Source organism: Cyphellophora europaea, assembly GCF_000365145.1.
Source record: "Cyphellophora europaea CBS 101466 unplaced genomic scaffold supercont1.5, whole genome shotgun sequence".
Classification (NCBI taxonomy): domain Eukaryota; kingdom Fungi; phylum Ascomycota; class Eurotiomycetes; order Chaetothyriales; family Cyphellophoraceae; genus Cyphellophora; species Cyphellophora europaea.
The window spans coordinates 1,335,200-1,358,019 of record NW_008481811.1 but is presented as its reverse complement, the minus strand read 5'-3'; the positions used below and the strand labels follow the sequence as shown (position 1 = coordinate 1,358,019).

Sequence of the window (22,820 nt, the reverse complement as noted above, 5' to 3'; positions counted from 1 at the left end):
TTGGATCAACCATCGTAAGGCTACAAGTGGTTGCCTCGGTTTGCCTTGTCCGCGTACTCGAGGGGTAATTTGCGGAGGATAGCTCATCTCCCAACCTCGACCCTCTCACGATCTATCTTCTTGTCATTCCTTCGCACCCTTTGATAGCAACCCAGCTGCAAGCCAGCTACATAGTTATCGCCTTTGCATCGGTGCGCTTCTCTGCTTTCGACTTGCTGGTCTTTGGGAGGTCGTGAAGCGATGGTCGAAGCCCCGCAATCGGGCAAGGCGGCGGAAGGTACCATTATCTCGTGTGAGAGATGCCGCCGGCGTAAAATCAAATGCGACCGCCGCAGACCTTGCGCCAGATGTCAGAAGGCAGGCACCGCTTGCGTACTATCTGGGACAGGCGAGAAGCAACGCCCCGTGCCCCGCCGGCATGTACAGGCACTCGAGTCCCAGATTGCAGCCCTGGATGCCTTCATCCAGAAGCTAGCGTCCTCAACTGCCTCGGAGCGGGACGAGATGCTCGCAGACTACAACTCGAGAGCAGCTTCTCGCAAGCCGTCGCTGGATCGTGCCCAGGAGCCAATTGACGCCGTCGAGCCAACGACCTCCCCTCAGAGCGAAATCACAGAGGCTCGAGCCCGAGCTGGTCAGCTACGTTCTTTGTCCGCCCGCCCTGCGACACAATTCTTTGGCGGCACATCAGCCTATCAACTTCACGTGTCGGAGGAGGCATCCGTCTTATTTGACGATGAGCCCGATACCACCATAAGTGGTCCCGCACTCCACAGGACGTCTACAGCATCTATCACTAGTCCAGACAGCCTCTCCTTCGAGTATCCGCCCCATCACCCTGTCTGCCGCCAGTTGATGACCACCTTCTTCAAGCAGTCATACTATTACAACATGTACGTCTATAGAGAGTGGTTTCTGCGAGACTGGGATGCAGGAGCCGGTCCATACTATTCCGAAGTCCTGCTTTATAGCATGTGCGCTCTCGGTGCGCGACTGTCTGAGGACCCCGAGTTCTACGCCCTGGCATCTTTGTTCATGGACCAGTCACAAGCACTGCTACTCCAAACCCTCGAAAAGCCTGATCTAACTACGCTGCAGTCGCTCATCATGCTCGGCTACCTCGAAATTGGCCAGGGCAAAGCATCAAAAGGCTGGCTGTTCTGTGGGATGGCATTTCGACTTGCGCATGAAATGGGTCTACACCTTGATCCTAATAATTGGACGTCGAACAAGGGACTTGTGGACCGAGAGATCTTCCGACGGGTGTACTGGACAGCATACGTTGCAGATAAGCAGTTGTCTCTACACTTCGGCCGCCCACCCGCCCTGTATCCACATGAGTCCGATGTCAGAAACACAATTCGCATACCCTATCCTCCAGAGTGGGAATCTCTGCTAGATACCTACATCTCTACAGGCACCTCCGCCACCGCCTACGAGGATGGGATTGCATTAGTAGCCTCCCTGGTCTATCAGATCGAGCTGTCGAAGATATTGCACGACATGATTGTCGATGTGTTCGAAAACAGACATCAAAATGCCACCGTTGCTGCTACTGCGGCTCAACGGGTTCACGTGAGCCTGACAAAGTGGCTGTCAGAGCTACCTGGAAAGCTACACTGGAATCAGTGGACAGTAGGGCAAGTGCCGAGCTACGTCCTGCATCTACACATGCTGTTCCATACGGCAATGACCATCCTTCATCGACCCCCACGACATCTCTTCCACACCGCCAACATTGCACAATCCGAGGATGTTGAGATCTGCTACGCCTCTCTATCTGCAGTCCTTCGCCTCATCACCTCTTATAGCAGACATTACCGTCTCGCCGATCTCCCCCTGGACTTTGTGCACATCCTGTCCAGCGCCGCCGGCACCGTCCTCATGAAGCGCTTCTTCGACAACTCCGCTTGGACGGATAGCGACGTTGCGAAGCCCCTCGCCACTCTCCTTGGGGCAATGGAAGAGATTCAGAGGGTCTGGCCCTGCGTCAGGGAGATCAAGGGCAGTATTGAGAGAGCCATGCAGACCGAGACGCAAGGCACGCCACGGGGCCAAATGGACATAGGCATGAGCATGGACATCGACCTCGGGCCCGTGGTGAACTTTGCTGCTTCGCCGTGGACCGCGGGCGAGGAGCTGGAGTTGCCTGAGTTTGAGTCTGGCGTACCGGCGGCAGGGGCTTCGGACGGCACGACACCGGACCTGGGCCTGTTGCTGACGGACGATTTCTTGACTGGCCAGTTCGAGTGGGATACTTTGGCGTTGCCTTGATTAGGTAGAGAGGGGTATGGTTAGATGGCGACGCTCGGGAATACCGTACCAGAATACCTGGTGTCGGATGGGTCCCGGCCATTGACGGGCTTATCAGTGAAAAGATATGGCGCTCCAAATCATCCTCCTGCCCGCTCCGCTCCTCCGTGCTAAGCACGTCCTTCGGGCAAAGAACGAACATATAAGAAGAGAGATCAGTGCCAAATCTATTGCCTGGTATGCTAATCTCGCCTATGATGATATGCTCCGTCCTCAACTGACCCATACCATATGATGCACGCTAGCCCTTATTTCGTTAAACAATTGGATTGATAGATGGTGCTTCTCAGTCTGATGATCCCCTCCTTCCCTTTCATCCAGTAGATCCCATAACCAATGTTCCACGATATGTGCATATGTCCCGTTGCTGTTGTTGGTGCCGGTAGAAGTGTATGCACTTGCATATGTATATGCAATGGCTCTTGCAAAAAGGCTGCAGTTGATGTCTGTTAATGGCTTTCTTGGACAGGACATGCAAGCATGTACACGAAATGTTTCCAATTCGGGTTTGGGAAACTCTGCGGACCCTTGTCATGCCATCAGTCCGTCCTACAGTGCTCTCATTCTTTCACTCCTCTGCTGGTTGCCCTCAGCCCCCTCTCCCGCAACCTCTCCCGACGGCCATGGCGATTCCCGCCCCCTCCCTTCCTCCTCCCCACATCCTCCCTACGCCCCCAACATCGCACCATCGTACGCAACGCTGCGCTTCAGTCGCGATATTTCTCCATAAACTCCTTGTGGAACCTGGTCCACCTCCCCACCCAATCCGTGCCGGGCGCGAGGAACGTGGTGCGCAGATGCAGGGTCCCCGGTTTCTGGCCGAAGCCGCTGCCGGGGACGACGCAGATGCCGGTGGCGTCCAGGAGGCGCAGGCAGTAGAAGTCGTCTGGGTTCTTGCCCGCGGCGCTGGCGGCGTCGGTGGCTTTTTGGGGGAGGTGGATCGTCGGGAAAAGGTACATTGATCCCTGTGATTGGACGTTAGTGGAGATTCAGAAGAGGCAGAGACGGGAGAAGGGGTGCATGCATTGGTGTGTCAGATGGATGTGAGTCAGGGAAGCCAGGAGGGGAAGTTAAAGGGAAAGGGAAAGAGAGAGAAAAACGTACTTGTGGTTCGCCGCACTCAACGCCCTCCATCTCGTTGAAGGCCTTGTACAGCGCCGTAGCGCGTTCCCTCAGTCCTTCCTTGATGCCGTTGTACTCCTTGTCGTAGAGCTGCCAACTGGGCTCGCCCTCCTTGGGTGGGTTCACCATGAGGTCCACGAGACACTGGCCGATGACGGGCGGACAGAGGACGATGGAGATGAATTTGAAGATCTGCGCTTGCACCTCCTTGTCGAAGCCCACGAGCTCAAAGTAGCCGCCGCGGTGGCCGCACTCGCCCACCATGCCCTTGGATATCGAGTGCAGGGACGCGAGCTCGACGTTGTCGAAGGTGCCCGGCTCGGCCTGCTGCAGCTGTCGGAGCACGCGCTTGAAGCTGTGGAACTTGCCGATGAAGACGTTGGTCTGGTACACCTCGTCGGCCATGACGACCAGTTTGCGCTCGGCGGCGAAGCGGATCACGGACTTGATGTCGTCTTCGCTGAGGCTGGCTCCTGTGGGGTTGCCGGGGTTGATGACGACGATGGCGCGCACGTCGGTGCCTTCGGCAACGGCACGCTCGTAGCTCTCCTTGATGACATCTAGCGATGTGCCCCATGACTTGGATTCATCGAGTAGGTAGGGAACGCATGTGGCGTTGAGGACGGATAAGGATGCCGTGTAAAGCGGATACTGGGGAATAGGGACTAATACACCAGTGTTTGCAGATCCACGCATGACATTGAGGAGGGTGTTGACGCCCGAAGAGGCGCCCGCGGAGAGGTAGATGTTCTGCCAGTCGGCCTCGAAGCCATCACGGCGCTCAATGAACTTGGCAACTGACTGACGGATGGCAGGGGCTCCTGCACTCTGGGAGTAGGCGCCGACGGAGCCAATCTCCGACAGCAGATGCTTCGCGCGGGCAATGGCATCGGGAGGGTAGCCAAAGGTGGACTCTAATACGTCGGGGTGCTCGAGGAGTGGAGGGTTCTCGAGCAGAGCGAGCACTTGACGGAAGAAGGTGATGGGCCGTTGGTCGAGCTGTTGAGGGTTACCAATATTGGCGGATATGACGGTGTCGAAAGGCAGCGAGGACTGGTGGGAGGAGGAGTCTGGAGGGGTGGGGGGGTCGCTGGGCTTGGCGGACTGGGACTTCAGTTGGGCGCGATACTCTTCGGATTTTATAGCGAGCTCGCCACGGACGGCATATTGGGCGGAGACAATATTTTGGTTAATATTATCCTTGGACAGGGATTTAAGGCTCTGAGTGGAGGCCATCGTGCGCCGTTGCGATACAGGGTGTCTGTGGATCTGGTAGGCAAAAGCACGGGGTAGGTAGGGTGATGTTGCTATATAGTCGGAAAAGTCTGATCAGTCCAGCTGGGCTAGATGTCTTTGGGCGGGCTCACGCGGTGCGGGAAGAAAAACGGTCGGAGAAGTTAGGTCGACGGGCAGCTGGGGTCGATCGTTTGCACGGCTTTTTGAGTCATGCGAGGGCTGTGGGGTGTGGAGTGTCTGTGGTGCTGTTTGGCGTGGAGTGATTCTGTGGTGAAATACGTACCAGCTTGATGGTGGAGGATGACCTGAGGCTGTTTGGCGCGGACAATATGCTTGCAGGTCGTGGATATGTCGTGTCGCAAGACCGATGACGCTTGCATCGTGGCCATAGGTGCAGCAGTGTCGCTGGGCGGTGCCTGTGGGGGAGCTCAGCTCTATTCGTCCAGCACTGTGCGGTATGCGTCGGGAGCAAAAGAAAGATAAGTCGAGATAGATATGAGCAAGCTCTAGGAGCCTGATTGCAGGGCGAGCTCCTGAGCTATCTGAGGTAACGCGAGACGACGGTTGTGTCGTTGAAGGATGAACAAAACAAAAGTGGAGAGTGGGGGTGTCAGAAGCAACATGAAGCGTCCGGCTGCAAGGTCCAAGGTGCATCAAGCGAGCAACACGCAGCGATCAGAGTGGCCCGTCTACGGATAATGCAAGATCTCATGCATGCTACCCTCTCTTGGTATCACAATCCGTCCTGCTGATAATGCCGGATTTTTTCTCTATCTAGGACGGGTATCTGCTCGCATGCCGCCGAGCTGTAGACACTACAGGTACAGATAACCTCTTCCAGCAACGCCTGTCGCTCCGCTATGCAGTACAGAGGCTTCCATCTACGCCCGCTCGCTGCCTCTTAGGCGTACAGCTTGCCCATACTTCTGCAGCTTTGTAATCAGCTGATCGCCCAGCTTGACCACGTTGCTGTACTGGCTGTTCTTGTCGTCCGGTCTCGTGGTCTCGATTGTCCCCTGCACGCGGTCGATGGTGCAGTGAATTTTGCCCGCCGCAATGAACTTGGCCAGGTCCCGATCCAGGAAGTCCACACTGACACCAAACGCCTGAGCCATCGATTCCAGTCCCACGATGCGGTACGACTGCAGCAATTGCTGATAGCCTCGCAGTCGCATCTCTCGCACAAACCACCCACGGTGTTCGTACAAGTAGCGGTCGGTCGTCAAAAAGCTCTCCTCCACCGCCGCCAGCGCCTGAAAGAAGCCGCGGTAGTTGCCGTTGTAGAGATCGTTGACCAGGCTGGCCAGTGGCTTGAAATCGACCGCCTCCTCCGGCTGCGCCTCCGTACCCGTGCCCAACGCGCTGAGATTCACGAGTCCCGTAGCCCTCGATTCAGTCGCGGCACTGACATCTTTCATCTCCTCGTCCCCTGCACCCGGCAGCTTCTCACCCTCGTCGTTGCCTAGGATGACCTTGATCTCGGCCGCATCCACCACGCTTTTCTTGAAGTCCGTGCGCTTGAGTGATAAGGTACCTGCGAGAACACTGTAGACCACCAGACTGGAGTAGCTGCACAGCTCGTAGGATGTGAATGTGGACAGTGAATCCAGTAGCAACGGTGCTGCCACATTGTACGACCGGACCGTCAGCAAATGCAAGCCCTTGTAAGCCTTCAATCTATTGCGTCGATCCCAATCACCGCCGCCCTCGACCAGAATATTCGCCCGCTCCACTTGCTTCTTGACAAACGCCTTGTCGTTGAAGAACAGGCCCACGCGTATGATGGCCAGCACGATATCGATCTTGGTGCCCAGCGGACCCGTCTTCTCGAAGATCTCCTCGTAGGAAGAAATGGCTTTGTCCTAGAAACGCCCGCTCATTAGTAAACCATCCACACAATCAAGCAGTGTCCGTAAAGACGGCATGGAGCTTCGCACACCTTATCACCAATCCGCGCCCAGAAGTCCGCGCGCTTGCTCCGCGCCGCCTGCACCTCCGTCTCGCCGGCCTTCTCCTCCGCCTCGTCTTCTTCCTTTTGAATCTCCTGCAACTCGCGCTCGTTGTCCTTCTTCAGCTGCTCGTACAGTGCCTCATCCCACGGCAGTACGCCACCCGCCAGCGCCTTCCGGCTCGGCGGCACCAGGTTGCTGGCCACCAACGACCCTCGCCTCGATGGTTGAGGCTGGGACTGCGACTGCGAGTGCGGTTTTGCTGTCTCGGCGGTGCCCTCACCAACGGAGTTCAGTACACCTTCCGTAGGATGTGCGAGATGCCGATATAGCGGCGCCATCTTGTGCTCTTTGATTGCATCTTGCAGGTAGGTGAGAGAGGTCTGCTGAGCGGCTTGGGGTCCGGTCGAGAGTGTGAAGATGGACTGTGCCACCCGGAGGATGGGATATTTGGCGAATTGTGGTTCAGAACCCATGGTTGAAGATCTGCAAAAGGAGGCAGAGCTGTGGACAGTGAACTGAAGAGAGGTTGTGATGTGGTCGAGGTGATGGATAAATCCACGAGTTGGAGGCACGCGAAGGCGCGGCCACCCGTTGCCTGCTCCGACCCTGCCAAGACCCAACAGCTGGCACCGAGAAGCCCAATTCAAATGCAGATCTCACATTGTGCTGAGCACACTACAGGATAGCATGACGCCGAAAAAAGATGGTTGAAGAAAGATCTTATAGTCGTTTGCCTCGCTCTGAGCAAGGTTAAAGAACATAATCATTGAATCAAGGAATAAATCACTGCATCACATCTTCATTTGAAGTGATCGTGTCAAGTCAGCTGCGACTTATACGCTTCCAGCATATATCTCTTGTGCTGTAGACCTTTTGACTCCCTAGACCGCGCCATTGTTACCCCTAGCTGCCACTTGCGATCCGGAAGCTTTGGCTACTTGAACACCAGCAGCAGAACCAACCCATCCGTTGTGCATGGTCATATCTCGTGAAATCATTCGCTCAGCGCCTACCGGATCCAGTCCTCATCCTCTTGAGCGTCGTCCAGAAGCAAAGTAGGGTTGATCTCAGGCGCCGCCGACCAAGATGGATCTTCCGCCAACGATGTTGCTGGCACCGTGCTTGAATGCTTTGAAGTAGATTGCGGTCCAGTATCTGCAGAATGTGCTCGCTGTTGCGCCTCGTGCACAGTGTAAGGGTGCATGCTGTTGAAAGTGGGTCCCGGCAGGACCTGCTCTGGGCTAAAAGCACTTTGTGATGATTCAGGCGACAATTGAGGTCGTGTCGTCGCCGGGGGCTGGCGTATCTGATTCTGCATCGCCATGCGCTTGGTCTCTTCTTGCGCTTGTCGAAGATAGTCATCAATATCCAGGCTGTTGAGATTGTCACTAGCTAGGATGTTGGATTGGGGAGTGCCTTCCACACTCAGCCGATATGTATCCAGCTGACCATCGCCAGGACTGCTGACCCCAGTCGAGCCATCACCACTCATCGATTGAGGTTGATTTGGTCTGCTAAATCCGAACTCGTCCACATCCGTGACGTCGCCGCTAGAGGGAGTGACACCGAGGTTCAAATTGCCGAATTGCTCAGAGGCCACGGGCATAGCCTGGCTGGCCCAGCCCGGATTGTTCATGAGCATGCTATCATTCGCGCCAAAACCAGGAAAGTCATAACTTGACCAATCCACATTCTGGGGAGCTTGTGATTCCTCGGGTTGTGAAAACCGGATGGGAAAAGCGTCAGGAAACTGCTCCTCGATTGAGAGCTCGTCGCGACTATTACCCTGCGTGCCCGGTGTACTTGCGGTGAACGGTGAGTACGAGTAAGCATTCGGGTCGTATTCTGGCAATCTGAAATCGTTGGGGATACTGGTGGGAATGAATGTCGGTCCTACTTGTGGAGAGTTGTGTTCGCTCTTTATTTGCCGTGGAGTAATAGAGTGGTGCAGTGGTGATTCATGGTGTGGTCTGGCGAATTTGCTAAGAGGTAGACTGTCCGTAGATCGCTGAGCAAGATGTCCGTGGTGGTGTACAGTGTTTGCGCGCGAGGGAATTTTGTACGGCGATCCTAGTTGATGGTGGGCATCATTGAATTTATGCGCAGGCTTGTGGTGTCCATTGCCGGTGAAAACCATAGGTTTATTATCGTGACAGTTCTTGATGTGGGCTAACGGCTTAGGCGAGTCCTTGGGATGAAGGACCTGGTTGCCATCTTCCGGCACAACCTGAGCGGTCTTGTCGCGCTTGATCGCGCAAGTACATTTAGACGTGTGTGAACAGCAGCAGCTGTCGCTGTTACCATCGCCGTGTGGGCAGTTGTCCTTGTCGTGGGCGTTGGCTGCGCCACATTGGCAGTTCACATGCTGGCTGCGAGCTTTACGCTGACCACGGCAGTGTTGGCACTGAGATATGGCTGGCAGTCTGTCAGTCCTCTGTCTTGGATCGTGTTCCGGAGGCATGGGGTAAAATCAGAGTCTGCGAGTTAGGCTGTGGCGGGAGGTGTCGTGGCGCGTAAGGATGGGAAGGCAATGCCGACCCGCGCGGCGGGCAGACAGAGCACACGAAGACATGATAAAGGGCAGACTTACGCCGTCCTTTGCGAGCGACATGGATCAAGTCTCTCTCAGAGTGGTTGCAAGATGACACTCGGTGGCCGCGGATACAGGCCTCGCAAGCATATTTCTCGCCGTCGATGAGCATGGTGGCTCGCTTCTATTTTGCGTGGCTCTTTTAAACGTTGTAAATGTGTTTTGTGAAGGCCTCAAGTGTCGAGCGCGCGTTACTGCGCAGGAGTGTCGTCGAGTTTTGTCGGGCTGAGAAAGCGGTTCGGGTCCTCGGGTAGCACACAGACTGGAGTTCAGCGACGACAGAAGCGCGCGAACAGCGTCGAAAGCCGCGAATGAGGATAGCAGTGGGTCGCGAACAATGTTGAGCGTTAGTACCCAAGTTTACAGTCAGATCGGTCAAGCTGAGGTGCGGTGCCCGCACCGGTTGAGGCGTGCGATAGAAGTGGGTAGGAAACGGGAGAACGCCGGGGAAAAGTGCACAGTAATTGTGATGGGGGAAAACCGTCGAAAACCGCCCAAGCGCCGTAAAATCAAGTCGAGTGTGCTGAAGGGGAAAAAGGTGTGTCTCTAGATATTGTCCGGGTCAGCCATGCTGAGGGCGGGTGGCAGCGGTGCGGTGCTGTGGGTGAAGTAGAAGGGCAAGTTGCGAATTGGGGAGGAGGAGGCTAGGTGTAGTAGGCACGGAGCAGCGGCGAGTAAAGATTTGGGGCGCAGTTTGGCCGCCAAGCTGGTGCCAGAATAATGTCACAGAGGGGCACTCGGACAGACTTCCACGGGCCCGCCCAGCTGCTCATTCTCTCTTGCTTTCGCTTACACCTTTCAGCCCTGGCATTGGAGTAGTATTCCGCCCTTATTATTAGCACGTGTTGATGAGAGTTTTCCTCAGCCCAGGTCGGATGGTACAGTATGGCTACTCTGCAGCCGTGTCTGACGTGGCCTCGTGAACCAGGATTCTACTCAATCCCACGCAATAAGTGTACCTCGATATCTGAAGGACACGCGAACGTGGCTTGAGCGGGTCGAACAATACTATCCTGGCAGGTGGCATGGAAGCAGCCCTGCCTTTCTATCCTAGTTTCTGCTCTCGGTCGACGACGCAACGTCGCCACTTCAGGCTTTTCATTTCACCCACACACATTGTCTGAACCACACGGCCGATATCATCCTGCTGAGCGGCCCACGCCCTATGGCTCCTACAATAACTCTGGGACGTCAGGCCTTCTTGTTCGGTCACTGAAGCAGTCATTGCTCAAAGTCTCCGGGGGAGTCTTGCTGTTCGCGACTGATAATAACCGCCTCTCGTCAAGTATGCATAAAGATCTGCACTGTGGTAGATCACGGCAGCATCTGCAGAGTCTACCAGAGTTATGGTTTCAATGAAGGGATCACTGCTTAGTGTGCATATCATGGCGTAGGTCGTTGGAGATCTGGAGGCCAACGGAGCATGTATGGGGCTGATCTCAGCTTGCCGGGAGGTCCGCTTCGTTGGGACCAGGACCTCAGGGTCCGATGATAAACGCAAGGATGTTGGATCGAGGTTCACCTCATGAAATGCAATATCGCTGATCTCCATCGTTTGCTAACAAAGCTGGGTAACGAGAACTATGACGATTTGCAGACAGCCAATGTTTCGGCATGACGCTGGAGACAGTAAAGTAGACAAAGACTACATAAGACTTGGACGTCTTCAACCATATAGCATGAAAGGGTTTTGCGTATTCTAGGTAGGCATGATATGAAGAGGCCCTACGTGCATCGCATCGCCAGGTGCCATCATCGGATGTTGTCCGTTCGTGTCCATCGTGATGCCTCTCGCGTCTCGCGTTCGTACTTTGATGAATCCCATCTGGCTCTGCGCTATTCACAAGTGACGAACGCGTGTTTCTGTAACAACCCAAACGCCGAGCAATGATGCAGAAAGCTAGTCAGACATCATCTTACACTTGAGGTCCAGCCTTGATGACCTCGTCAGTCGCCTCATCCTTGTACTTATCGAAGTTCTCGACGAAGAGCTTGGCAAGCTTCGTAACCTCCTCATCGAAGTCCGTGCTCGCAGTCCAGCTCTTCTTGGGGTTGAGCAGCTCGTCAGGGACGTTGGGGCAGGTCTTGGGCACCTGCAGGTTGAAGACTGGGTACGTCTCGTACTCGGCCTTGGCAAGCTCACCCGAATGAATGGCATCCAAGATGGCACGAGTATACTTGAGAGGGCAGCGCTTGCCGCCAGTGGTGGCGCCGGCGCCAACCCAACCGGTGTTGAGGAGCCAAGCGTTGGCATTGTGTTGCTGGATCTTGTCCGCCAGCATCTTCGCGTAACGCATGGGATGAAGAGCCAAGAAGGGCTGGGCGAAGCAAGAAGAGAAGGTAGCCTGGGGCTCGGTGACACCATCCTCAGTGCCAGCCATCTTTGATGTGTAGCCACTAGTAATTGTTAGTGGGATCAACGATCATGGGTCAGAAACTTACCTGATGAACTGATACATGACCGAGTTGGTGTCGAGCTTGGAGATCGGAGGTAGCACACCGCGGGCGTCGCAGGTAAGCAGGATGATGTTGGTTGGGTGGTTGTCGGTCAGGCAAGGGATCTTGGCGTTGTGGATGTAATCGATGGGGTAGGCGCAGCGTGTGTTCTCGGTCAGGGTTGAGTCGTCGTAGTCAACTTCGCGTGTTTCCTGATCGAAGACGACATTCTCCAGGACGGAGCCGAACTTGATTGCTCCAAAGATATCGGGTTCCTTCTCAGCGGAGAGGCCAATGCATTTGGCGTAGCAGCCACCTTCAATGTTAAAGACGCCCTTGTCAGACCAGCAGTGCTCATCGTCACCGATGAGCTTGCGCTTAGGGTCGGCAGATAGAGTAGTCTTCCCGGTGCCAGAGAGACCGAAGAAGACAGTGACGTCGCCTTTCTCACCTTCGTTCGCAGACGAGTGTAGTGTCAGAACGTTGTGCTTGACGGGCATCTCATAGAAGAGTACAGTAAAGATACCCTTCTTCATCTCGCCAGCGTACTCAGTACCGAGGATAACCATCTCTTTCTCGGCAAAGTTGATGGCTACGCTAGTAGCACTGGTCATGCCAGTGGTATATCTGTTGGCCGGGAAAGAACCCGCATTGTAGATCACGTAGTCGGGATGGAAGTGTTCCAGCTCTTTTCTCGAAGGCCGGATGAGCATGTTGCGCATGAAGAGCGCATGGTAAGCACGGGCGCAAACGACACGGACATTGATGCGGTAGCGTTCATCCCAACCAGCAAAACCGTCGATAACGTAGATGCGGTTCCGGGTATTCAGGTAGTCAATGGCTCGCTCACGGTTGATTTTCCAGACCTGTGCAACATATGTTAGCCATGGCTATTCACGGATCGATGCACGCAAAGACGCATAGGAGTGGGGCGGCTCTGTTCCGAATCCTCGCGTGGTGTGGAGATTTCTTGGCGAGAACGCGCGCCTCGGCAAGGAGCCACGACGTCACGGCTGCCCGGAGCCCCACTATCACTGCCTGAGCTGGTCGCTGGAGGACACATCGGGAGTTTCCTCATGCCCGCGTTATCGTCGAATGCGGGGGAACCATTCGGATAACGACCGGTTCAGAGTGTCACTCTGAATCCAGACAAGTCCGAGTGATATCGAGATGAGAGCATGTGAAGGTGTGTACAAGAGGATAGAACTTACGTCTGGGGTCATAGGCTTGTTCACAGGTCCCCACCAGACATCTTTTTCTGAGCCTTCCTCCTTGACGACACGCTTGTCAGAAGGCGAACGACCAGTTTTTGTGCCAGAGTACGCGGTTAGAGCACCACTTGAGGTGACGGCTGAACCACTTTCGTAAACCTTAACCTGTTAGAGCTCAGTTGATCCGAGGATGATTGTCTACTCACCAGAGCATCTTCGTACAAGGCAGCTACTGAGGGATTGGCAACAATGGCGACTCTGTCGTAGTCAATGTTGGCATGCTCGTGTAGCGTCTCCTCGAGCTCAGTGTGTTCCCGACTCGGTTCGACACCACCTGGGTGAAGAGCAGTCTTGTTGACTGAATTGGAGACCATGGTGGGCTTGTAGCTGCGGAGATTCCTCTTGAGAACTTCAGTACGAGCTTTAGAGTCCTCTGGGCCTGGTGTGGTGGGACGAGGAGTGGCAGAGCTGGTGGGATCGAGACGTTTAAAGTAATCAGTCATGATTTTTGGGGTAACTGCCGTGTATATGTACTGATTCCGATCAATCAGGCCAAGAGTGGGTTTCCTACGAGTGTCGGAGACGGTAGGCGGGTGTAGTCGGAATGTTGCACTGGAGACGAGTCAGGTTTATATATCAAACAGTTACCCCCGAATCTTCCCGAAGTCGATAGTGATTGGGTGTCTTAAGGGTCGAGATCTGGCTGACGACTTACCTAGAACGCCTTCGACACGTAAAAGAGACGGGAAAAGAAGGAGAAGATCGAGAAAAATTGAAGCAGGAGGAGGAGGAGATCCGGAGCGGTGACGAAAGGAACAGACTGCGCTTGAAACGGTGGCTGGCTCGAACCATGCACGTCAGAAGCAGCCGCCACGGCAATCCAGGTACTTGGGCTAGCAAAGAGTTAGGTGGAAACGTGTTACGAAAGGACACAGCAACCTGTAAACGGATCTTCCAGCTCTGGCATTGGTTTGGACGACTTGGCTGATGATGCAGGCTCAAAAATGCAAATGGTTGCCCCCCGCGCTTGCCCCACTTCCTCCGACTGGCCTCGCCCGCTTCTCTCTTTGTTCTAACTGCACCTGACCACAGACACGAACTACCCGTAGGGCATCATTCATCACCTGGTTGCCTTCATCTAGCTACTTGTAGAATGGGTGGTGCTGTCAACCTGCGGGTCTGACAGAGCCTCAGCCGGGGCAGTTGCTACCCACGTACAGATGACGTCGCGACCATACCCCGCAGTGATAAACAAACATTTGCATAATGAGAACGACTCTCGAAAAAGCTGACTTTTATTAGGCAATCAAGCCATACTATGACATATCTCGATCTTCAGCACAGACTGGAATGCGACTGGATGCCAATAGCGAGCCACTAGGTCGAAAGGCGAGACATCCGGCACTTCTATGCACTGCCTGCCTTGCGGCTTTCCATGCATCACCTTAAGCTATACATGACGCCAGTCCATCTTTTCGTTGATTCTTTCGTCACTACCGACTCACAGCCCCGCGCTGGCATTTGCTGCTGACGTTGGTCCTCACAGCAGCGTGATCCGGAGCAACGGAGGCCAACCAGCTCGTCATGGCGCCCATTCCTATTGGTCCGCAACCGAGTGTCGTTCGAACTGATACATCATTCACCAAGATGCGCCTCAACCTCCACCTCGAGCCTCGCCCCGCCGTACAGAGCGGCGACGCCAACCCCAGTCAACAGTGGCTGATGGTTAGGTAAGTACTTGCGGAGGTTGCGAATGAAGTGCTCGGTTACTTCCATGTCGAACGGCGCTGCGTAGAGACGAATTTGATATACCTGCTCCCACCCACTTCCACCGGCTTGCCGCAGGGTATGCTCGACATTGTCAAAGACTCGATCGACCTGTTGGCCAATGTCACTTGGTATTTCCTCGGTCAAACGATCCCAACCACCTAAGCGTTGTCAATCATATTGGCTTGGCATTTGAGGTTGCCTGATGAGGATGGCTTACATTGGCCGGAAATCTTTACAATGTTTCCGATCCGGACTGCCTGACTGTAGTGCGTGTCTTTCTGCACTCTTTCGCCGAAACCCTTGTAGGTGAAATACTGGAGGTGCGACATGATTTGCTAGTTTGCTAAGGGCCAAGAAGTGCTTGCTGTTGAAGTGAGAATACAACAACGCTTCTTGTTTTCGTCCCCTGTTGTTGAGATTGTGATTTCCACGCATGCGCCTCATCTTATATCATGCGTATGTCAAGTTTCTCGCCCGAAAGCTAATGGCGATCAATCGTGGCTGAGATGTTGGCAAATCAGCGTTAGTCATCTACGTCCTTGAAACCGTCGGAAGCGTTGCCAATTCGGCCACAGGCAAAGCATCAGTTGTATCGTAGCATTCATCACCGGGCAGATCGATAACTCTTGTCCCGTTGACTTATACGGCCGCAGCAGTCATCGGAACATCTGGATTCTCCGTTATTTGACCTGTTCTGCAACTGACAATGTGTGCAAGCCAGTATCCGTAGGCGTGGATTCTGAACAGATTCCTTGGCTAGCAGCATTTACGGCCGCATCATCAGCCTCCAAGATTCAGGCCGGCAAAGGCTTTGTAATTCCAGCACCTCATCTAAGTACTGGCTTCTCCACCGACAGCAGATAGACTTGAGGCGCTGCTGCAAAGGCCTTTGATATGGCAAGCCGCCATGAATATCGACTACGCTCCTGGACTCGCTTTGGTAGAGGGGGGTGAGGTCGCAGATTTCACTGCCCGAAAGTGGGTCTCGAATAGCCTCATCGAGCCACTGTCGCGCCTGTCGGCTCATCGCCCAGAGGTCATGCAGGACTGCCTCGAACAGCATCTACACGTTGCCTGTGCGGCTAGCAGGGACTAGGCAAGCGGTGGAACGTCGTCTTGGCTAGACGTGGACGTGGTAGGCTCGTATAAGTCTAGACCACACCTCGTATCCCAGCAAACCAAAGTGCCAGCTTCAAGGACCGCCGACACGTGCGCGGCAATATATTTCTAAGTTCGGCAACGAGTCGAGTCTACAGGCACAGCATGAAAATCACACGGACTGGCCCGACAGCACGTTGGCATCGGAAGTGGTCCGGAAAGACAGCAACAGGAGGGACCCGAGCACGAAAATGAATTGGAACAGATCGACTCCATTGAACACCACACTATCTTTGGATGTTTTCGTGTTTGGATTCCGGGTCTCGCCCAATGTCAAACATGGAGAAAAATATGGAACCCCATGGTCCCATATTGGGGGAGGTTCCAGATTATTGGGGGTTCCTATTCCAGCTCGGGAGGAACCGGAGGACGGCTGGCGGCGCCATCACCGACGGCATTCTTAGCCTTGTCTGAGCCACAACAACCTGTGTTGGAGAAGTGCCAGATTATTTCGCGTTAGTTGAAACTGAGCTTGACGTTTGAGGGTTCGTGCATTGCTAGAATTATGGCGAGATCATGCCGTTTTCTGCCAAGCGCCGTACACACCGAGCAAGCTCGAAAGAGTGCCGGCAAGGCCTATCAGACCATCGTCCAGATTGGTGTAGCCGAGGAAGGTGCTGGGAACAGTCAAGTCGCACAGGTCGGACACGAGCTGAATGTTGGTGACCTTTTGTTGTCTGATCCACAGTTAGCTGCTGGGGTCTTCATGGGACATGGTGATGCCTACTTTGCCAAAGTCAATCTCTCGACCTTACCCTCCGCATCCTTCTCATCGGTGGCCTTGACGCGGGCTTGCAGCTTGTAGTGTGCGTAGAGACCTGCGCTTGCGCTCGAGATGAGACCGAACAGCCACATGCGGTATGCCGTGGCCTGGAGCCGCTTTGCACTCTCGTATTTCTTGACACCGAGCGCGTCCGGCACGGTCAGCATGTCGAAGAACATGTAGCCTGTATATCCGACTTGTCGCAGTAGCTGGAGATACTGTGTGACCTTATCGCCACTATTGGCCTTGATAGAGGCATCGTAAATCTCACTTGCAGCGCGGAGATGCTCCACGAACTTGCCGATGCGGAGAATCTTACGGGTCAAGGCGAATTGGGTCTTGACTGTCGCCCAGGGCTGGATGAGACGTTCTGGGTTGTTCGTGCGGTAGAGATACCAGGCATAGAAGCGACTAAAGTACTGAATCGTCCGCAAGACTGGCGATGTGTCAATTTCCAGTGCCAATGTCAGCCTATTCGGGGTAACGGACCTTTATCTCTCCCAACAGTGGTTGCAACGTAGCGCAAGTAGTGCGCCACTGCTGGATGATAGACTAGCGCGTCCGCGACCATCTTGACGCTGTAGTATACACAACTTCGCGTTAGTAGAAGACGAAGCGATGGTTGTTGGGAGGATGGAGAAGGAGAGTTTGAGGTCAGGACTGGTGGACTGCGCTCGGCCTGGCTTGTGACGCCAAGCACTGGGTGCCTCGGCTGCGCTGACCCTAGATCTGCGGGCGAGGGCAAGGGCAGTCTAAGGCAGGCACGAACGGACTCGGGCCTCGCAACAGTAACAGTATGGTGGTGAGTAGGGGCAGCCTCAACGAAGGCTCATCCACTACGGTTGTCGGGTCACTAAAGCAACATAGATTCAAGCTACACTTCAGGATTGAGCAATAGTCCAACACCCACAATGAAGCAACCAGCCTCGGAGGGCCCCCAATTCCGTACTCCGGGGATCTACCCTCACTGACGACCCCTGCTCCGCTAGCGCAATTGTGTGGGGAACGCGACATGATGCCATCCAGCTCGGCCTTTTCGTTGCGCAACAGCTGTTCTTACTTTTTCATTCGGACTTTTGAAGCAATCTGGTGTATTGAGGATGAACTGAACACCTGTTGTGAGCTGCCTCAATCTGATTGCGCTCATTCATCTATCCCTGGCACTGGGGCCAGCGGCATGAGCTAGCGAGAAACCTCGGCAAACCAAGACAGCTCAACATGCCTACCGAATCCTCCTTTACCACGGTCGACATTCCCAATGTGGACTTGTGGGGTTTCATGTTCGAGCGCAAGGACCGTGGCTTCTCGGACGATCAGGGTGCGATCACCAAATAATGGTAGTGCCAATGTATTAACACATCTCAGTGATATATCGATCATGCGACAACTCCTCACGCAAGTATACGTGGGTTGAGGTTCGCGAAGCTGCTACTGCCTTCGGCAAAGGCCTGAGGAATCTGTGGGATTGGAACAAAGGCGATGTGCTCGCTGTCTACGCACCCAACGATATCGACTTTGCCCCGGTCGTCTATGGTACCTTTTACGCTGGCGGTATCGTCACCCCAGCAAACCCTGCTTACTCGGCAAATGAATTGGAATTTCAGCTGTCCAACTCAGAGGCCAAAGCTCTTGTCACGACCAAGGACTTTCTCCCCAACGCTGCAAAAGCTGCAGAGAAAGCAGGGATACCCAATGACCGTATTATTTTGATTGGAGAGCAGCGGGATGAAGCCCACAAGTATAAGCACTGGTCCAATATCCGCCCAACAAGCGGAGCTGTGAGGTATCGGAGGAGGAAGATGGATCCTGACGGTGACCTCGCATTTCTCGCTTACTCATCCGGCACCACTGGCCTCCCCAAGGGCGTCATGCTGAGCCACCGCAATATCATCTCAGATGTACTGCTGATCAATGGTGCGGTGGGGAAGTGGTACTCTGGTGGGAAAGACAAGATTCTCGGTGTCTTACCCTTCTTCCACATCTACGGTCTGACAGGTCTGGTCCATCAGCCACTACATCGCGGACTTGAAGTGGTGGTCATGCCTGCTTTCAATCTCGAGGTCTTCTTGAAGGCTATTCAAGAGCACAAGATCACCTTCATCTACGTCGCCCCTCCAGTCATCGTCCGTCTAGCACGAGATGAGATCGTGGATAAATATGATATCCGCAGCGTCAAGATGATTACCTGCGGTGCTGCTCCATTGACCAAAGAGCTTGTCGATAGTGTGCATAAGCGCACAAATATCAAGATCAACCAAGCTTATGGATTGAGCGAGACCTCTCCCATGACACACACTCAGGTATGTGCCATTCTGTCTGATGAGTAAACTCTAATAACCTCGCAGCCCTGGGATGAGTGGTACGACTCGGTGGGGAGCGTTGGCAAGATGTTCCCGAACATGAAAGCCAAGTATATCTCTCCTGAAGGCAGAGAATTAGGCCCAGGTGAGACGGGCGAGCTCTGGCTCAGTGGGCCGAACATCTTCAAGGGCTACTGGAAGAACGAAGCTGCTACCAAGGAGGCTATGTCGGAAGACGGGTACTTCAAAACAGGAGACGTGGGATATCAGGACAAACACGAGAATTTCTACATCACCGACCGTGTGAAGGAGCTGATTAAATACAAGGGCTTCCAGGTCGCTCCAGCAGAGTTGGAGGGCAAGCTTATGGACCATCCCAGCGTCAACGACGTTGCTGTCATCGGTGTCCAGGACGAAGAGATGCACACCGAAGTGCCGAGAGCATACGTTGTGCCAGCAAAGGGCAAAAACAGCGAGAAGGATGCTAAGGAGATCGTTGACTGGGTATCAGGCCAAGTTGCGAGCCACAAGCGCCTCCGGGGAGGCGTACGCTTCATCGATGAAGTTCCGAAATCTGCCAGCGGTAAGATCTTGCGGAGAGTATTGAAGGACAAGGCCAAGCAGGAAGAGAAGCAAAGTGGGAAGAAGGCGAAGATCTGATTTTGTGCACAATGTACATGTACAAACACGAAATATCAGTACTGAATTCGCGCAGATCTCATCTCGTTCTCATCCAAAGCATGTTTGTGCGGCGATGTAAACAATCCTTCGCTCGGTGCTTGCACAAGTGAGTCCAACCAGAGGGTTAGTCACGCGCATTCGGCCCTACCAAAACAGCAACTCGCGTGGAATGGCGGATAGAGAATGCATATCCCACAAGGTCGACTACCGAATACTGCAACGCTAGACAGCGCCATCAACCTGAGCCCACAAGATGGCACCGACATCAAACTAATGGCTTGCAACCATACTACCCGTGCTCTGTCTCGACGGCTGATTGGCTGCTCCTCAACGTCCTCTCATGGGCTGCACACCTTTTTAGGTATAGCCGGTGATCGATGAGTACCGAACAGCAGAAATACCATGCTCAACTCCAGTGCCGGATCACAAGGCTCACGCACGTGGAGCGTGAAGGGTCCAGCCCAGAATGTTGGGACTTAGCGAGCATCCACGGATCTCTCGTTCATATATATACTGTACACTTCCCTCAGTCTCCCACTGGTCATCAACCATAAAATGGCTGATGAGAAGAACCCACGAGATACTGCCGTTTCCAGTGACGACGATGCAGCTCAGCGTGAACTAGCTCTTGGCGAGATACCGCTTTCCGAGCTCCCAAAGGGTCGCTGGGATCGATCATGGCCGGTGATCGCTTGCGGCGCCGGATTGTTTAGCGATGGTGAGAGAGATGGCACTCACGAACTGCCATCACGATACTGATACAATGATACTCAGGCTACATCAATGGGGTATTCAGAGCCACCGTCGGCTGCAGGACCCTCGTCGCACTAATCGCGAACACAGGTCATTGGCGGCGTGAACACGATGCTTCGACTCATCTACGGCGAAGCATATACGAACAACCACGTTCAGTCCAACGTCTCATCCATTGCTTTTGCGGGCACAGTGCTAGGGCACCTTGTTTTTGGAGTCCTGTCCGATAGATGGTCGCGCAAGAACTCGTTGCTAATCTCAACAATCGGTGAGCCCGCCCTTTGCCCAGTATGTTCGCAAAGCATGCTGACCGAGGTATTTCAGTCCTCATCGTATTCTCTATTCTTTGCGCAGGGGCCTACGGAGCTGGTGGTAACATCCAAGGCATGTTCGCGGCGCTCCAAGCTTTCCGCTTCTTGATCGGCATCGGCATCGGCGGTGAATAGTACGTTCTTTGCGATCAAGCTGCCCAAAGGCGAGGCTGAGCTGACACTTGCCAGTCCTGCCGGCAGCGTTGGTGCAGCCGAATCCACTGGCGAGCTCAAGAAAGGCCGTAAGTTCAATTCGTGACCTGATTGCTAAGCTTTCCACTGACACTGGTTTGATCTAGATCGTAACCGCTGGTTCGTGCTCTGCACTGACGCCCAGATCGACCTTGGTTTCGTCGTTTCTGCCTTCGTATTTTCCATTTCCCTCCACTCCGCTTGCTATCATGCCTAACCTGAATGTCCAGGTTCCGATGATCGTTGTCCTTTGCACGGGACAAGACAATCTACGTACAGCATGGCGCATTTGCATTGGCCTCGGCGCCATCCCGCCCCTCTCACTGCTCTATCTCCGCTTCAAGCTCAAAGAACCCGAGCAGTACACCCGCCACAAGATGACTTCTTATCCCTGGAAATTGATCATCAAATTCTACTGGTTCCGCAATACCGTCATGTCCGTCATCTGGTTCGTCTACAACTTCTCCGCATACAGCTTCGGCATCTTTGCCTCGTCGTGGCTCGTCTTCATCCTCCCCAGTGATGCACCACTATGGCGCTCCTTCGGGTGGGCCTGCCTCACCAACTTCTTCTGGGTCCCGGGTGCGGTGCTGGGTGCGTTCCTGAGTGATTGGATTGGCGCAAAGAACACGTTGGTGCTCGGCGTGACGCTGCAAGGCATTGTGGGCTTCGCCATGACGGCCGCGTATCCGCACTTGAACCAGCCGAGCCGGGTCGGTGGTTTCGTGGTCATATACGGCATCTTTGCCGCGCTGGGCGAGGTAGGGCCCGGGGCGAATATCGGGTTGCTGAGCAGTAAGCTGGCTAGCACTCCCATTCGAGGGCATTTCTATGGGTGAGACTGCCGCTTGCTTCCTGGGAGCATCAGCTGACGTGTCGACAGAGTGGCAGCGGCGTGGGGAAAGGTCGGAGCGTTCATCGGGACGTGGCTATTCCCGCTGATCATTGATGCTGCTGGTGGGGACACCGTCAAGCAAGGCCAGTATCCCTTCTGGGTGTCCAGTTCGCTATGCATTTTCAGTGCAATTGTTGCATGGTTTGGACTGCCGAATGTTGGACAGGACATGATTGAGGAGGAGGATGAACGCTTCAAGAATTATTTGCTTAGCGAAGGCTATGATGTGTCTAGCCTGGGTACAACTGAGTTCAAGGTGACGCGCGAGAGAACGATGGAGCATGGTCGAACTGAGCATAATGTTGCTGTGAAGTAAAGGAACACGAGGTACAGCCACCAGGTTCCTGGGCGCTCTTTGGATTCAACAAGCAGTCAGTCACTTGTCAGTCACGACACCCTACTCTTGCTGCCTCTTCCTTCGCTATTTCTTGTGTTATAGCTGCAATCTTTTTCCAATCGTCAACCTCTTGCAAATTCTTACCCACCTGGACTCGGTCATGGCGGATCCTGACAGCCTGGCAGAAGGCTTCACGGAAGGCTTCGCCTCACAGCTCTCGACCAGTTTGTTCCACGACTTTGTGCTCAAGTGTGAAGATGGCCACGAGTTGAAAGTTCACCGAATGATTCTTCAGCCAAATGAGGCTGCCGTCAAGCCTATCTTCCGTGTGAGTTATGCGGTTCAAGGTTTCCATCACCCAGTCAATGTCGAAGGCTAGTATCGCAACAGGAAGGAGTCAATCAGTCTCTCGAACTCCCCGAAGACGATCCAGCACTCATTGCCCGCATGCTCACGTACATGGACACCGGAGACTATTCAACAAAAAGCTTGACGATTTCTATGACTGGCGATAAGCTGGCTCAATTCCATGGTGTCTCTGATAACTTCCACTGCACCAACAAAGGCTGGCCAGACCGTTGTTTGCCGCATCATTACATGATGATTGTGGCCGGATAAGTGTGGTGTGGAAGATCTGAAGCAAGAGGCTTCCCGTCGCTTTGCAGAGAGCTTTGGGTGTAAGAAATATAAGGATGAGTCGGGTAGCTTTCACTCTGTCGAGCAGTCCCAAGAACGGCAGGACGATGAAATCGCGGTGCTACGAGCTGTGTATGCAACAGACTCAGGCCATCTGCGAGAGA

The 22,820-nt window shown here is 54.1% G+C and overlaps 10 protein-coding genes across 10 annotated transcripts; 4 read left to right on the top strand and 6 right to left on the bottom strand.

Moving 5' to 3' along the window:
- Nucleotides 1-240: 240 nt before the first annotated feature.
- On the top strand, nucleotides 241-2,274 carry HMPREF1541_05795 (uncharacterized protein; the record flags this gene model as incomplete). The annotated part of the gene is made up of 1 exon (XM_008720132.1): nucleotides 241-2,274. One exon carries the CDS (start codon nucleotides 241-243, stop codon nucleotides 2,272-2,274), a length of 2,034 nt encoding a protein of 677 aa, XP_008718354.1.
- Nucleotides 2,275-3,020: 746 nt separating this feature from the next.
- HMPREF1541_05794 (uncharacterized protein) lies at nucleotides 3,021-4,671 on the bottom strand (the record flags this gene model as incomplete). The annotated part of the gene is made up of 2 exons (XM_008720131.1): nucleotides 3,021-3,278; nucleotides 3,418-4,671. 2 exons carry the CDS (start codon nucleotides 4,669-4,671, stop codon nucleotides 3,021-3,023), a joined length of 1,512 nt encoding a protein of 503 aa, XP_008718353.1.
- Nucleotides 4,672-5,552: 881 nt separating this feature from the next.
- Nucleotides 5,553-7,096, bottom strand: HMPREF1541_05793 (uncharacterized protein; the record flags this gene model as incomplete). The annotated part of the gene is made up of 2 exons (XM_008720130.1): nucleotides 5,553-6,533; nucleotides 6,611-7,096. The coding sequence occupies 2 exons, from the start codon at nucleotides 7,094-7,096 to the stop codon at nucleotides 5,553-5,555; spliced, it is 1,467 nt and encodes a 488-aa protein (XP_008718352.1).
- Nucleotides 7,097-7,632: 536 nt separating this feature from the next.
- HMPREF1541_05792 (uncharacterized protein) lies at nucleotides 7,633-9,084 on the bottom strand (the record flags this gene model as incomplete). The annotated part of the gene is made up of 1 exon (XM_008720129.1): nucleotides 7,633-9,084. The coding sequence occupies one exon, from the start codon at nucleotides 9,082-9,084 to the stop codon at nucleotides 7,633-7,635; it is 1,452 nt and encodes a 483-aa protein (XP_008718351.1).
- A 2,045-nt stretch (nucleotides 9,085-11,129) lies between these two features.
- On the bottom strand, nucleotides 11,130-13,234 carry HMPREF1541_05791 (phosphoenolpyruvate carboxykinase [ATP]; the record flags this gene model as incomplete). The annotated part of the gene is made up of 4 exons (XM_008720128.1): nucleotides 11,130-11,610; nucleotides 11,656-12,515; nucleotides 12,861-13,019; nucleotides 13,067-13,234. The coding sequence occupies 4 exons, from the start codon at nucleotides 13,232-13,234 to the stop codon at nucleotides 11,130-11,132; spliced, it is 1,668 nt and encodes a 555-aa protein (XP_008718350.1).
- A 1,261-nt stretch (nucleotides 13,235-14,495) lies between these two features.
- HMPREF1541_05790 (uncharacterized protein) lies at nucleotides 14,496-14,959 on the bottom strand (the record flags this gene model as incomplete). The annotated part of the gene is made up of 2 exons (XM_008720127.1): nucleotides 14,496-14,788; nucleotides 14,848-14,959. The coding sequence occupies 2 exons, from the start codon at nucleotides 14,957-14,959 to the stop codon at nucleotides 14,496-14,498; spliced, it is 405 nt and encodes a 134-aa protein (XP_008718349.1).
- Nucleotides 14,960-16,302: 1,343 nt separating this feature from the next.
- HMPREF1541_05789 (uncharacterized protein) lies at nucleotides 16,303-17,122 on the bottom strand (the record flags this gene model as incomplete). Its single annotated transcript, XM_008720126.1, has 3 exons — nucleotides 16,303-16,465; nucleotides 16,516-16,987; nucleotides 17,041-17,122. The coding sequence occupies 3 exons, from the start codon at nucleotides 17,120-17,122 to the stop codon at nucleotides 16,303-16,305; spliced, it is 717 nt and encodes a 238-aa protein (XP_008718348.1).
- A 647-nt stretch (nucleotides 17,123-17,769) lies between these two features.
- On the top strand, nucleotides 17,770-19,511 carry HMPREF1541_05788 (uncharacterized protein; the record flags this gene model as incomplete). The annotated part of the gene is made up of 3 exons (XM_008720125.1): nucleotides 17,770-17,869; nucleotides 17,917-18,851; nucleotides 18,897-19,511. 3 exons carry the CDS (start codon nucleotides 17,770-17,772, stop codon nucleotides 19,509-19,511), a joined length of 1,650 nt encoding a protein of 549 aa, XP_008718347.1.
- A 576-nt stretch (nucleotides 19,512-20,087) lies between these two features.
- HMPREF1541_05787 (uncharacterized protein) lies at nucleotides 20,088-21,999 on the top strand (the record flags this gene model as incomplete). Its single annotated transcript, XM_008720124.1, has 8 exons — nucleotides 20,088-20,250; nucleotides 20,307-20,320; nucleotides 20,376-20,553; nucleotides 20,610-20,730; nucleotides 20,786-20,838; nucleotides 20,896-20,963; nucleotides 21,019-21,623; nucleotides 21,672-21,999. The coding sequence occupies 8 exons, from the start codon at nucleotides 20,088-20,090 to the stop codon at nucleotides 21,997-21,999; spliced, it is 1,530 nt and encodes a 509-aa protein (XP_008718346.1).
- A 181-nt stretch (nucleotides 22,000-22,180) lies between these two features.
- On the top strand, nucleotides 22,181-22,638 carry HMPREF1541_05786 (uncharacterized protein; the record flags this gene model as incomplete). The annotated part of the gene is made up of 2 exons (XM_008720123.1): nucleotides 22,181-22,348; nucleotides 22,411-22,638. 2 exons carry the CDS (start codon nucleotides 22,181-22,183, stop codon nucleotides 22,636-22,638), a joined length of 396 nt encoding a protein of 131 aa, XP_008718345.1.
- Between the last annotated feature and the right edge of the window lie 182 nt (nucleotides 22,639-22,820).